The sequence below is a fragment of the Balearica regulorum genome, chromosome 1, assembly GCF_011004875.1.
Source record: "Balearica regulorum gibbericeps isolate bBalReg1 chromosome 1, bBalReg1.pri, whole genome shotgun sequence".
Taxonomy (NCBI): domain Eukaryota; kingdom Metazoa; phylum Chordata; class Aves; order Gruiformes; family Gruidae; genus Balearica; species Balearica regulorum.
Window position 1 is genome coordinate 16,678,207 of NC_046184.1, and position 12,897 is coordinate 16,691,103.

Genomic DNA, 12,897 nt, shown 5'->3' on the forward strand with positions numbered 1-12,897 from the left:
GGAGTCACTGAAGAAGAGTCTCCATGGACTAGATGGAGCAGGAGCCTGATTTGAAGATGAGGAAGGGTTGATCATACTTGAATGTAATTGTGATTTACATCTGTTGGAATAACTATGTGGTAAATTACAGAACTGCAGATAGTGTATGAGTACTGTGATTATAAATGGTAGCTTTTCCTTATGAACATCACTGAGTGGATACATGTGTTACCTAACAGACTGCCAGTAGACCTCAGCAAATATACTTCTGTCATTTGGTCTCTGATAATAGTAGGAAAGTGTTCTTGAAGTCTGAGTGGGTTTTTCTCATTCTTTGTTAAATATTGTATTTTCTGTGTCCCAGATGTGACAGCTTGGAGTGGTATCTTGCAGTTACCACACATTTTAACTACTTAAAGCATCCCCTTATTCTTGGCCAGTGATATTTAATCAGAATTTAATGGTTAACTTTTGGAAGCAACACAGGAATCATCAGAAGTATAACGAAGTGCTTGATTTCATGCCTGAGGTGCAGTGAAGCATGTGCAAACAGCACAAGACCTCAGACACAAGCATCAGGCAGTTTTAAACAAGGTCCTAACACCGAACTGAAATGAGTTTGTGTTTAAAAATGAAGCAAGCCATTTACCAAAAAACTACTAAGCTCTTTAATTGTATAGCTGGCTGAAAGCTAAATGCAGCAATGTCCTCACATGTCAACAGAGCTGATAAATCTACTGCAATATTTGTTCAAAAGTCCTTACATTTGTTTTTCAGTTAAATATCTTGGCTGTTTTTCTTGTTTGGATTCATCAGTTGCCTCTGTCCCTTGCTGAGTCCAGTTGGATAGGCACGCTCTGACTGGTGATACTCAACTCAGCTGTCTTGGCCATTTTCTTTCAGTTGGGGCTGGAGGAAGAGATTCTCTGGTTGTAGATGGGAGAATACAAGCACAGAGGCAAGGAAAGCTTGATTCCGATCTGTTGTTTTTCCATAAGGAGCTGGAAAGCAACTGCATCACATGCTAAGGGAGGTAGAGGATTGTGTGCATCACCAATCTTGAGAGCAAGGACTAAACCTGAGGGCATACCAGGTAGGATGAAAGATCCACCAGGCCTAGGATCATGTCTCCAGTCTGGCAAACAGCAAGCTGGAAAGAGTAGAAGGCAGCATAATCAAAGTGACATTCCTTTCCAGCCTGCGGTGATTTGCAGCTTATGTTCTCTTTGGGTGGTATGTGCTAATCTTCAGTAGATGTTGCAAGACCCTCTAGTCCCTACATCAAGGCTTTCCCGACAGAGATTTTTTTTATTGTTCCTACAGTTCTATGAGGAAAACCTTGTTCAGCAATACAAATACTTGCATCATGCAGAGCAGGAGCAGTGGGTTTATGTGTTGGTTTTGTGTGGCAAGGTTTTGGTAGCAGGGAGGCTACGGGGTGGCTTCTGTGAGAAGCTGCTAGAAGCTTCCCCTGTGTCTGATACAGCCAATGCCAGCCGGCTCCAAGATGGACCCACCGCTGGCCAAGGCCAAGCCGATCAGCGCCTCTGTGATAACGTATTTAAGAAAGAGAAAAAACAGTTAGAGAGCGCTTTTGCAGCTGGAGAGAGGAGTGAGAAGATGTAAGAACATCTGCAGACACCAAGGTCAGTGCAGAAGGAGGGGGAGGAGGTGCTCCAGGCGCTGGAGCAGAGATCCCCCTGCAGCCCGTGGTGAAGACCATGGTGAAGCAGGCTGTCCTCCTGCAGCCCATGGAGGGAGGATGAGGGGGTGTAGCGATTCCACCTGCAGCCCATGGAGGACCCCACGCTGGAGCAGGTGGAGGCACCCGAAGGAGGCTGTGGCCCCATGGGAAGCCCACGCTGGGGCAAGCTCCTGGCAGGACCTGTGGATCCGTGGAGAGAGGAGCCCACGCCAGAGCAGGTTTGCTGGCAGGACTTGTGACCCCGTGGGGGACCCACGCTGGAGCAGTTTGCTCCTGAAGGTCTGCACCCCGTGGGAGAGACCCACGCTGGAGCAGTTCATGAAGGACTGTAGCCCGTGGAAAGGACTCACTTTGGAGAAGGTCATGAAGGACTGTCTCCCGTGAGAGGGACCCCACACTGGAGCTGGGGAATGATGAGAGGAGTCCTCCCGCTGAGGATGATGAACTGACCGTAACCCCCACTCCCCGTTCCCCTGTTGCCGCTGAGGGGGGCGGAGGTTGAAGCCGGGAGTGAAGTTGAGCCCGGGAAGATGGGAGGGGTGGGGGGAGGTGTTTTAAGATTTGGTTTTATTTCTCATTCCTCTACTCTTTTTTGCTTAGTAATAAATTAGATGAATTCCCTCTCTAAGTTCGGTCTGTTTTGCTCGTGATGATAATTAGAGAATGATCTCTCCCTGTCCTTATCTCGACCCGTAAGTTTTCTTTCATTGTACCTTTTCTCCCCTGTCTAATGAAACAGGGGAGTGATAGAGCGGCTCTGGTGGGCACCTGGCCCCCAGCCAGGGTCGTCCCACCACAGTTTAACAAGCTCACAATGGTGGAATTTATTCTGTGGAGAAGACAGGGCATGAGCAAAATGTCTTGCATGTTGCAAGTGTATCAGATTTTCACGTATAGCTACTTCTTCACATACACGGGCTGATTGTGCAGCATATGCTCAGTGAAGACTGATGAATCCAAAACAAGTAGAAGGAGTCCATCCCCAAGACGCATCTGTATTTGTGGACATTTTGATACTTTGACAGGCTGTTCACGCTACCCATGTAGAAAATTATGAAATCAGGTGTTACATTCTGGAAAAGAATTACACAGTTCATAATATATTATCAAGCTCAGTTTGTATTACTGTAATTGGATGATAGTAACTTATTAATGTAGTTTTATAATTGGATAACAGAATATAGAAGGCAAAATTGAAAGTTTCTTAAAATGTGGCAAAAGTGAGAATTGATTAAATGCTTTGAAATGAACAATTCAGAAATTGAGGTTCAGCCTGAAAAAGACAAAATAATCAGACAAAAAGAGACACAGCACTTGCAGAGCAAGAGCACTGGGCAAAGGCCTTTTACTGCTAAATCACTCAACAAAAAGTGGCAAGGTACAATTTGCAGCTCAAATTAAGAGACTCCTGAGAGTCGTAGGAAAGTCATTATTTACAAGGTCATTTTACAAATTTAAAGCACAAAATATAATGGCAAACCAAGTGTAAGTATAGAGTATTCTAAGCAGTGGGGAAAAAGCAGGGGAAGAAGCAATTATGAACTTTTCATTGGCATCTGGAGGGTCAGTTTAGCAGGTCAGAGATTTTATTCGATCTTTTTAGAGACTGCACTAGAGGCTAGTAAACTACAGCCGTAGGAAGAAAAAAAACCCAGTAATTTTGGTATTAAGAAAAATGTGCACAGCTACCAAATTAATAACTCATCTATATACGTTAACTTCTTTGTGAAAGAGGAAGGAATTGTGACCTTTGGGATCAACCTGTAACCTCAGGAACAGTTAATTGGGCAGGTTGCTCCAGAGCAGAGCATCCTGAAAGCTAGTGGTGCTCAGGCTGGCAAGAAACTGCTAGCAAGGGACCTTGAAGTTAGTGCTGTCAGGCTGTGCAGACATCAGATATTCCCATTTGGTCAGATGAAGAAGACATGGAAGCCTCGATTGAGTTGGCAGAATCGGAGTTGGGAATTGCAGATTTGGGGATGTCTAGTCCCCTAATGGTTCATCAGCTTGTCAATAAACATGGTCTGACAACAAGGCAGGAACCCCAAAATCCCATTCCATGGCAGTTCCAAATAAACTGAGGGGCCAAGCTACTGAGACTTTTGTGTAGACTTCATGCCACTGAGCTGCAAAGAAGCTGGGCAACTTTGGGCTTCTGGAGCCTCACATTCCAGGTTGTTGTTATTCTGCTACATGGGCTGAAGCATCTGAAGTCTAGACGCTTGCCTTCTTGTTGGGTTGCCTAGGAGCCCAGCTGGTAAGCGGGGAGGGAACTAGGCACATTGTGAAACCTTTCTGCTGTAATGTTGCCTGGTTTCATCAAAATCAAATAATCTCTCTTAGGTATTTCAATCTTGATGACTTGTCAGTCTCTGATTGAGAACCATCCTGCCTGGGAATTTTCAACTGGCTCTTCACAGAGGAACCTGTTTGCAAGACAGTAGCTCATAACCTTAGCATGGATATAAATATTTCATTATAAAGTACAAGAAACATCTCCCATTTATAATTGGATGCAAATTTCCTTCTTAACATAGACATCCTGGAGTATTCTGGTATAGATCTTTCAAGGCCATAACTGATCTCTGGTGCAGATTTGAAGAAATATCAGTATTGTTAAAGATTTATATTCTGACATATATTTGGGTATATCTGGGTAGGACTGATAAGAAGGTACGTTTGAGAACAGGAAGGAGATCTGTAGTGGATAGTTACATGTCCATAAGTATTATACTGGGCATTTATTTTCCTGGTATATTGTGTGTCCTAATTTATTTACATCACTATGAGCATGTATGTAAGAATATGAGCTCAATTTCAAATTATGTAAATATTTTTGTTTGACAAATAATAACAGGGCTAGAGTGCAGAAGAGCAGAAGCCTGAAACTACTATATATTTTACTTCCATTTTTTGAGAGAGAAATTTAAAGAGCCTCAGCACATGATTTTTTTGGTAGTTTTTAAATTGCTGCTTATTAAAAAATGTCTTCCTTTCTTATTTCATGCTGCATCTTCAGTGATCATTAGTCTTTATTAACCCATACAGATTGTTTTATTGTGTTATGAAACAGTTTTAATGTGTATATGTTGGAATTTTGGAAGAAAAAAGCATTGATCTTCATCTTGGAAAAAGCAATGACTACCTACCTCATCAAAGTCAACATAAAAAATTTATATCAGCGATAAAACGGGGCACAGAAGAATGCTAAATGGTCTGAAAAGCAACCGCCTACCCTAAGTCTGCTGGGAGTTACATTTGAAAGGGCTTTAAGTGTTGTATATTGAATTTCTGGGTTTCCTCTGACACAAATTGTTCTTGTCTCTAAGAGCTAAAGTCAAAAGTCTGATTGTATGAACTCACTGTGTAGCTAATGGCAGAAAATCCTAACCCAAAGGCAAAGGGGTTTTAAATATTCGTTGTTTAACTTTTCAACCTGAAAGACAAGCTTCAGAAAAGCTGTGGAAAATAATAATTTTAAATTATTTAAACTGTTATGAGTAACTATAACCTCTGACATTTGGCATGACATGAAATCCAGCAGCCTTTATTATCTTGAATGCCAACTGAAAGACACAGTTGTGCATACCCAGTAAAGCCCGAGGAACCGCTGAATTAACAGCTATGTAGGCAGACACTGAAATCAGTAATCAAATTTCTCAATTTTTTTCTGGGTGGGGAGGGAGGAAGAATTAAGGTACCTTCTGCTTCCCAGCTGACTGGTTACTGATACCCAGCGGCATATGCGATTATGTGGAGTGATCCAAAGAGTGAGCCCAGTAGGACGGAACTGGCAATGCACGGTTCAGTTCTGTCATTCATCTCATGTATCGATTTTTGTGAGGACATTGAGGGAAATGATAAGGCATCCAGTCCCCATCCTGTCCTCTGCTGGCAATACTATAAAGATGACACTCATCGCTGTGTCTAATTGTCATCCCTCTGCATTCCTGTGTCCTGCTGATGTTCTGGCTGGTGTTGGGTATTTGACTATATTTCTACTTGAAGTAAAGCCTAAAAAGAATAAATACAGTGAAAACTTGAAATTTTCTTAAGAGAATTGTTGCCTAAAGTCCCCTTTATTTTGTTAAATTTTGCACGTGATGTTCACATTGACTATAATTTCCATATAGTTGACTTAAAAATCCACTGCTGCACCTGATAGCATGTAGCATTTGGAAATGTCTGCTTTCTATGCCAGGCTGCCATGCTGGATGTGCTAGTACCCTGGGTCGTCTTAGAAATTCTTGTTGTTGAAAGGTACTTTGATATACAACATAATTTGAGTGGAAGATGTTCTACAATTTCAAAATTTACAAATCATATATCAGCATCCTGTTTGATATCATAGGATTCTTTTAACTAGAAAATGATATAATTTTTTAGTTATTTAAATATTATTACATACTTAAACACACTTGTGATTTATAAAACTATTCATCTACAGTCTTCTGTTCCTGTCAACTGTTTGGGTTGCTGCCCATTGCTGTCCCAATATTGATTAACAAAATGTAACTAAATCTCGCTAATGTAATATTGGAATTGTCTTTTCCTTTCATAACTGATAATTGCAGAGTTATCATTTTCTCATTTATCTTTACAAGAGAAGAAATGTTTACTACAGTGAGATGATTGACTTCTACCTGAAAGTTTTATTTCATCTCTGTTGAAAAAATGCTTTCTGCAGTTTATATCTCTATTTAAAGAGCTGATTTAATGCAGCTTTCCTAATATAAAACAAACAAAAGCTGTTCAAACCTGAATTTGACCTATCAGTTAAGCAAGAGGAAGGTGTACTTAAAATACATTTATTTTCTAAAAAGTAGACACCATGGAAATTCTGCAGTAATTTGATAATTTACAAAGCACACAATAACAAAGAGCACACATTTCTGAAACTTGGGAGAAGTAGGAAAATGCAAATGAGTACATTGTTTTTAAGACTTTCCCAGCCATCTTTTTTCCAATTACGGTGTGAATTGACCCTATTATAACTCTTTCAGAAACATCATAGTAAGAAAAGTTCGAATGACTAGATTTTAAGCACGTACTTTCTGACTTTTTAAATCCATATAATCTGCTTTACTGACTCAGTTTCTTGGGACTTTGTTATACTTTATACTTTGATATACTTTTACTTTTTCTCATAATGATATAGTAGCTTAAGCAGATTATTTCTTCATTCACTAAGTCATTGTTATGATAAAGATACACACTCAGAAAGGATTGTTTCTTTGGTTTTGTGGTTACAGGGATATATGTTGAAGCTATTTTGGTCACCTTAATTATACATTTCCAGATGTTACATTTCAAAGTTTAATTTTAATTTCAAATTTCCAGACTTACTCCATGTTTTACCATTTTTCATTCTCCTATTTTCAACTCCTAAAGTTATCCCTTAGAATGTATCAGGGGCTTTACTGATGAGAATGTATCTCTGAATGGCTTCCAGGGAAGATAAATACCTGGGTAGTTTAACCACAGTAGCAATGGTCTTGAGCAAGATCTAGGGAAGCTTGTGCTAGAAGCTTTCAGATAACTTGCTCTGCATGAAGGGTTTTGAAATATCTTCATAGCTCACATGCCCAAATCCCACTCAGTTTGTTCTCAGGGGCAGGTTTTAGACTGACACCTAAGAGAAGTATCTGTAGGACATTTGATGTCTAGGCTTCCAGTGGTCAGTAGGGATGTGGTCAATGCAACCAGTGGAATCTAGAGAACAGTGTTACTCTCTAGTCACTTGAATAGCTTGCACGATGGCATTGAAGAAACTTTGCCTAAATGTAAACATCTCTTGCTCTTTGAGACTACCAAGGACATCAGAGATATCTGTATGGAGCTAGCAAGTGTGATGCACAGGAATGATCTGTGAGACCCCTGCACACGCTATAGTGGCAGAGGTATTTTTGGGCACTAGATGCCTATAAGGCACTGCCCGAAAGGGCAAGTGAGGTATTTTTTGGCACTACATACCTGCATGTGAATTGGCTCCATTGACATATTGTCTCTGTCCATCGAATACAGTGGGAATCCAGGTGCCAAGTTCCCACATGGAGACATGGTATTGTGATCTCAAACTGATTCCCACATCGTATGTGTCCAAATCCTAGTTTGGTTATTAGGTATAATGTATGATTCTAGAATCATAGAATACCAGATTGGAAGGGGCCTCAAGGATCATCTGATCCAACCTTTCTTTGCAAAAGCTCCATCTAGACAAAAGCACCATCTAGACAAGGTGGCCCAGCACTCCATCCAGCCAAATCTTAAAAGTGTCCAGTGTTGGGGAATTCACCACTTCCATTGGGAGATTATTCCAATGGCTGATTGTTCTCGTTATGAAAAATTTTCCTCCAGAGTGCAGTCGGAATCTCTCCAGGAGCAACTTGCACCCATTACCCCTCAGCTTTTCCACGTAACTCCAGGGAGTCTCCATCTTCCTTGTAGCCACTCTTTAAGTACTGGAACATGGTGATGAGGTCACCCCTAAGCCTTATTTTCTCAAGGCTGAACAAACCCAATTCTGTCAGCCTTTCCTCATATGGCAGGCTTCCCAGTCCTTTGGTCATCCTGGCGGCCCTTCTCTGGACCCTCTCCAGCCAGTCCACATCTTTTTGTATACTGGGTACCAAAACTGAACACAGTATTCCAGGTGTGGCCTGACAAGTGCTGAGTAGAGTGGGATAATGACTTCTTTATCTCTGCCAATGATGCCATTGTTGATGCAACCCAGCATCCTGTTGGCTTTCTTTGCCACTGCAGCACACCGTTCGCTCATATTGAGCTTGTTGTCCACCAGGACCTCCAGGTCCCTTTCCACAGAGCTGCACTCCAGCCAGGTGGATCCCAGTCTGTGCTACACTCCTGGATTATGTTTTCCCAGGTGCAAGACCTTACACTTGTCCTTGTTGAACTTCATAAGGTTCTTGTTAGCCCACTCTTCCAGCCTATCTAGGTCTTCCTGCAGGATGGCTCTCCCTTCTGAAGTGTCTGCTTCCCCACTCAGTTTGGCATCATCCACAAACTTCATCAGGGTGCACTTGATCCCATCATCCAGATTACTTACGAAAATATTAAACAGTGTTGGACCCAGGATTGATCCCTGGGAAACACCACTTATGACAGGTTGCCAGTTTGAAAAAGAACTATTTACCACCACCCTCTGGGTACGTCCCATCAGCCTGTTCCCCACCCACCACATGGACTGCTTGTCTAGACCATAATGCATCAGTTTCTCTAGGAGGGGGCTGTGGGGAACTGTATCAAAAGCCTTGGAGAAATCCAGGTAGACAATGTCCACTGCTCACCCCACATCAATGAGCAGGTTACTTTGACGCAGAAGTAGAAGATTCTTTCTTTTCAACCGCAATTTGTCTTTTTTTAATTAAAATTCATTCCATGAGTGCGTTCTACAGCCTGATGAGGTGTCACTGGAAGGTTTACAACTGGGCCACCAAAATGGGATACAGAAGAAGGTGAAAGCAATCTGTAGTAGGTTTTGGGCAGTTTCTATTATCTTGTCTCCAACACTGACAACTTGACTATGTGCATCCCAAGATTGATGAGGAGATGCTGGTTTTGACATGTACAAATGAATAAAGTGTTGCTTAAGTATTTATTTCTTTCTCTTTCAGTTATTGTAATGGATGTATGTTAGATCCAGACTGTGGTCTCTGCTACAAATTGAATAAATCAAGTGTTATTGAGTCCTCATGCATTCCTGTCGATAAAGATTCTACAATGAAAGCAGCATGGGGCAGGTATGTCACTGTTCAAGATTTTCTAGTCTTGTGCTCTACTGATGGTGTATTTTATGCTATTGAGAACACTTTTGCTTTTACATAAAATGTTACTCTTAGGATGTTCTGGAAGAAAAAACCAACTTGGTGTTGTCAAAAATGGGTGATTACATTATAACAACTGTTCTAAATAAAAGCCTTGACACTGATGTATGCAGCAATTTGGTATAGTCTGCCACTTAGAAAGAATGGCAAAAGTACACTAGCAATTATGAAAATTACTTTTCCCTGATATCTTCATTCATTTGAGGGGTATATTCCCTAGGTATACACTTAAAGGCCTCTGAATTAATTTTCTTTTAAATGCTTTAATTAAACCACACTTTTAATATTGACCTACTAAAGAAACTGTGTTGCTCAGCTGAATAATCTAAAATGATAAAAATCTGAAAAGTCAAATTGTCAAAAGCATGGTTTGTGGCCACAGATTTCTGTGTTCCTGTCCTGAAAAGCAGCATCATGCCATACATTGCACTTGGGGTGTAAAAATACGTGCATTCATAGAAAAGTCCTGATGCAAGTGCAAAATACATCACACCTATTTTTCTTAAGAAGCACAAAGATTTCCTGTGAAATCACAGCAGTCTTCAAGTTTTTTGGTATTGACTATTCTTAAGGAACAGCTTTATGAGTTGAAACAATGGACTGTAAGGGCTTTATCAATACTTTAATAATGATTAGGGCTTTGATTAGAGTTTAGAATGGTTCAGTGCCACAAGGGAATTATATAATTACTGCTGATAAAATGTGTAATTACTGCTGATGAAACCTCCTCGCCATAATTCATCTATGCCACCCACATGCCATAAACATGCTTGGGAAATACGCAAAGAATCCATGTGGCGGCTTGGGCTTTTTTATTATTTTTTTTTAACTTTCGTGTGTATTTCTTAGAAGTTAAAACCAAGTGCCTTAGTGGCAGAGAGTCATATTGGACAGAGGTTGGAAGTATGAAAATATCTACTAATTGTAAAATCATTAATTTCAAGTGGCTCTAAAATTGCTCTCTTTTTGATTTCAATACTATTAGAATGTTAGGCCTAGTAGTTCATTCCAGATGTGGAAGCGGGTAGCTTATATTCTTTGTAATCCTCTGTGTTGGTTTTGCATGGCAAGGTTTTGGTAGCAGGAGGGCTACAGGGGTGGCTTCTGTGAGAAGCTGCTAGAAGCTTCCCCTGTGTCTGACAGAGCCAATGCCAGCCGGCTCCAAGACGGACCCGCCGCTGGCCAAGGCCAAGCCAATCAGTGCCTCTGTGATAACATATTTAAGAAGGAAAAAAAACAGTTAGAGAGTGCTTTTGCAGCCGGAGAGAGGAGTGAGAAGATGTGAGAAACTCTGCAGACACCAAGGTCAGTGCAGAAGGAGGGGGAGGAGGTGCTCCAGGCGCCGGAGCAAGATTCCCCTGCAGCCCGTGGTGAAGACCATGGTGAAACAGGCTGTCCCCCTGCAGCCCATGGAGGGAGGATGAGGGGGTGTAGCGATTCCACCTGCAGCCCATGGAGGACCCCACGCTGGAGCAGGTGGAGGCGCCCGAAGGAGGCTGTGACCCTATGGGAAGCCCACGCTGGAGCAAGCTCCTGGCAGGACCTGTGGATCCGTGGAGAGAGGAGCCCACGCCAGAGCAGGTTTGCTGGCAGGACTTGTGACCCCGTGGGGGACCCACGCTGGAGCAGTTTGCTCCTGAAGGTCTGCACCCCGTGGGAGAGACCCACGCTGGAGCAGTTCATGAAGGACTGTAGCCCGTGGAAAGGACTCACTTTGGAGAAGGTCATGAAGGACTGTCTCCCGTGAGAGGGACCCCACACTGGAGCTGGGGAATGATGAGAGGAGTCCTTCCCCTGAGGATGAAGAAGCAGCAGAAACACCGTGTGATGAACTGACCGTAACCCCCACTCCCCGTCCCCCTGTTGCCGCTGAGGGGGGCGGAGGTTGAAGCCGGGAGTGAAGTTGAGCCCAGGAAGATGGGAGGGGTGGGGGGAGGTGTTTTAAGAGTTGATTTTATTTCTCATTCCTCTACTCTTTTTTGCTTAGTAATAAATTAGATGAATTCCCTCTCTAAGTTCTAAATCTGTTTTGCTCGTGATGATAATTAGATAATGACCTCTCCCTGTCCTTATCTCGACCCATAAGCTTTTTGTTATACCTTTTCTCCCCTGTCTAGTGAATGAGGGGAGTGATAGAGCGGCTCTGGTGGGCACCTGGCCCCCAGCCAGGGCCAACCCACCACATCCTCATTTAAAAGCACTGTGATATTTTGGGGCTATTACTCTTTATTAATAACTCACTGTGAAAACTACAAAATCTCATCCCTCTGGCTTGTTCTGTGACTATCTTCAATGGCGCATTATGCAACATACCTTGCCTATTACCTAATATCGTGATGCGCTCACCAGCACTTGGACTTTCATATTTGTAAGGTAACAGATCTCTCTTTGTATTCCAAGTTATTCATGTCTTATATGCTGTAGTTTTAAGTAGCATGTCTGTAGATAGTAAAATCATACTAGCATACAGGAAGATGTAAATGGAAACATAAACTTATTACGAATAGTTGATAGATAAAATCAAACTATTAGGCCATGTTATTGTTTACATGTAGTAATTGTGGGCATCAGTAATCCTTTTATATTCATGATTCATTCTCACATAGCACTCCTTGCTGTACAGCCTATTGGCGCAAACTGGATAGGAAAGAAGAAATATTTCCTTTCCGTATTGCAAAATACAGTATTTCCATATGTACAATAATTCCATAGCGTAAGGGCTCCGTTCAAAATCTTTCAAGAGAAAACAAAACAATTTTAAATTTCTTATATTGGTAGTCACTAGAGTCAAAGTCCTGCCTTAAGAAGGAAAACCAATGAAATATCCACATTTCTTTTTCCAAAGATTGTATGTTCATCCCCATTTCTAGTGTTTGTTTCATTAATTTCTTCTCTCACCTCCACCTGGTCTGTGTAATCAGGCAGTTTTCTAAAAACCGGTCCTTCAAGCTGTGAAATGTCAGGTGGCACCTGCTGTGCCTTCCAAGCCCTGTGGAACAGGCAAGAGTTTCACTCTTCCTCACAGATCCGTATATTTCTGCATACTGGTCCAGAGGGAATCCCCATAGATTTTGGCTTCCAAGGGTTCACAGTCACGTACCCCCCCAGCTCTCCTTCCTCAAATCCTGAGTCTGCTTTACAGCAAAATCGGTCCCACAAAGCCGTAGGATTTCCTCTCCAAGTGAGAAGATTGCTGCAGTGAAAACGGCATGGTTACATCCGTGGTTGTGTCTCAGAGCAGCAGGAATCATCTGTGTCTTTTTAGCAGCAAGAGAGAGAACAAGTGCCTAAGACAAAGTAGCAGCACTGGTGAAGAAATTACGTCTGTGCTGATGCTTGAAATTACATCTCTTCATTTCACAAAGTTAC

The 12,897-nt window shown here is 42.0% G+C and overlaps 1 protein-coding gene across 1 annotated transcript in view; it reads left to right on the forward strand.

Moving 5' to 3' along the window:
- Window positions 1–12,897, forward strand: part of SLC2A13 (solute carrier family 2 member 13) — a 173,499-nt gene that overhangs the window by 130,885 nt on the left and 29,717 nt on the right. The window contains exon 7 of the mRNA XM_075742048.1: window positions 9,319–9,444. Within this exon, the coding sequence (XP_075598163.1) occupies window positions 9,319–9,444 (126 nt within the window). The remainder of the gene's footprint in view (window positions 1–9,318; window positions 9,445–12,897) is intronic.